The sequence below is a fragment of the Papilio polytes genome, unplaced genomic scaffold, assembly GCF_000836215.1.
Source record: "Papilio polytes unplaced genomic scaffold, Ppol_1.0 DF823912.1, whole genome shotgun sequence".
In the NCBI taxonomy this organism is placed as follows: domain Eukaryota; kingdom Metazoa; phylum Arthropoda; class Insecta; order Lepidoptera; family Papilionidae; genus Papilio; species Papilio polytes.
This window is the reverse complement of record NW_013525292.1, coordinates 760,886-762,480: the sequence shown is the minus strand read 5'-3', so window position 1 is coordinate 762,480 and position 1,595 is coordinate 760,886. Positions and strand designations below refer to the sequence as shown.

Genomic DNA, 1,595 nt, shown 5'->3' with positions numbered 1-1,595 from the left:
TTGAAAATACACAATAGTGTAACAATTTGGGGTCTTGTCCACTGGCTTTGTAAGTTAAAGTACTCAATAAACTGCTTTAATGAGTAAATTTGTTTATTTTTATTTCCACATATTACCTTATAATGTTATTTATTATATCATCGGTAAGACAGGGGTTTACCCCTTAAGAGCATTTTTTTAAATTATGAAATAATCATTTCGGTATATTTTATTTATATTTTGAGTCACAGATCAAGGGAAAAATAAATCCTGGTTTCATTAAAACTATACTTTTGTTTGTAGACTTTTGGCAAGGGTTGGCTTTAAGGGGTAAACACTTGACTTGTAATCTAGTGTTGGGTTCGAATCCCATCGTGTACCAATGAGATTTTCGATTTTCATATGCATAACTTACCCCGACGATCTTACGGTGAAAGAAAACATCGTTATGTCTGCATATATTGGCAAAGAAATTCAAAGACGTGTGAAGTCAACCTGCAGTGGGCCAGCGTGGTTGACTATGGCATAGTGACACTTTACGAGTAGGTTTCAAGCCATTTAGTGAGGTGGTGATAATTATAGCTGTCCGCGTGGAATTAAAAGTAAGCAGTTTATGTTGTCTTCCAGACTACCCTCTAAATCTGTACCAAATTTCATTGTTTATTGAGCACATAAATACATAAACTCTAACAAACATCCATACATCTAAACTATCGCATTTATAAGATATCTTTTACTCTGTACTTATATAAAGAGGAAAAAATTGTTTTTTTTTATGGTTTTTTGTATGTTTTGAAATATTTAAATGACTACTGGGCCGATTACAAACTTTCTTGCACCATGACAAAGCTCCGTTAACAGTAACAGAGGCTCCACTTTTCAATTTAACGCGGACGAAGTCGCGAGCAACAGCTAGTTTATGATAAAAAAGGTAAAGTAGAATAATGAAAAGAAACATTGATCGAAAATAGACTTTATTATGTACCGAATATTCTTAAAAACAATTGAGATCATTTTTATAATAACACAATATACATATTAAAAAAAAAATATTTACACTTTACAATAATGTAAGTTGTCAATTTCGTATGTTTTGGATTCAAATAAAAGTTTGTTTTCGTCTAATTTCGTATGAAACTCTAGCGAGTTCGTGACACGAGTGTGTCTCCTACATATTATACAATTGGACAGTAACGCTGGCCTGGGATTGTATGGGTTCACTGGCGCCAGTGAGCGTTTACATTATACCAGTTGAATGCCAGCACGTATGTTGACTAGCCTAGTTTACCTATAGTAAATTTGGCATTGCTTGGTTCACACTTGGCCAGTACAGTTGGACAAACTTAACTGGACTGGCACATTGTGAACATAAACTGGCGTCAGTGAGATACAATCGATGTCAACGCTTATGTCAAACTAAAATGGCAAAAAAACAAGAAATTATGGCAAATATTTTAGACTACGCCCATTGTGGGAGGCATCGACTTATGACACCTCATGTGTGTCACTGCAGTGTAGTGACGTCATCGCGCGCGTGTGTCGCGAACGCTGTGAGCACTTCGAAGTGCATGTGCAGCGAGTGCGGCGCGCCCGGCTGCGAGTGCAGGTAACGCTTT

At 36.4% G+C, this 1,595-nt stretch overlaps 1 protein-coding gene across 1 annotated transcript in view; it reads right to left on the bottom strand.

The window, feature by feature from the left end:
• Positions 1–936: 936 nt before the first annotated feature.
• Positions 937–1,595, bottom strand: part of LOC106102640 (UPF0565 protein C2orf69 homolog) — a 6,005-nt gene continuing 5,346 nt past the window's right edge. Inside the window, exon 8 of the mRNA XM_013282180.1 lies at positions 937–1,595. Coding sequence (XP_013137634.1) covers positions 1,484–1,595 — 112 coding nt within the window. The 3' untranslated portion in view covers positions 937–1,483.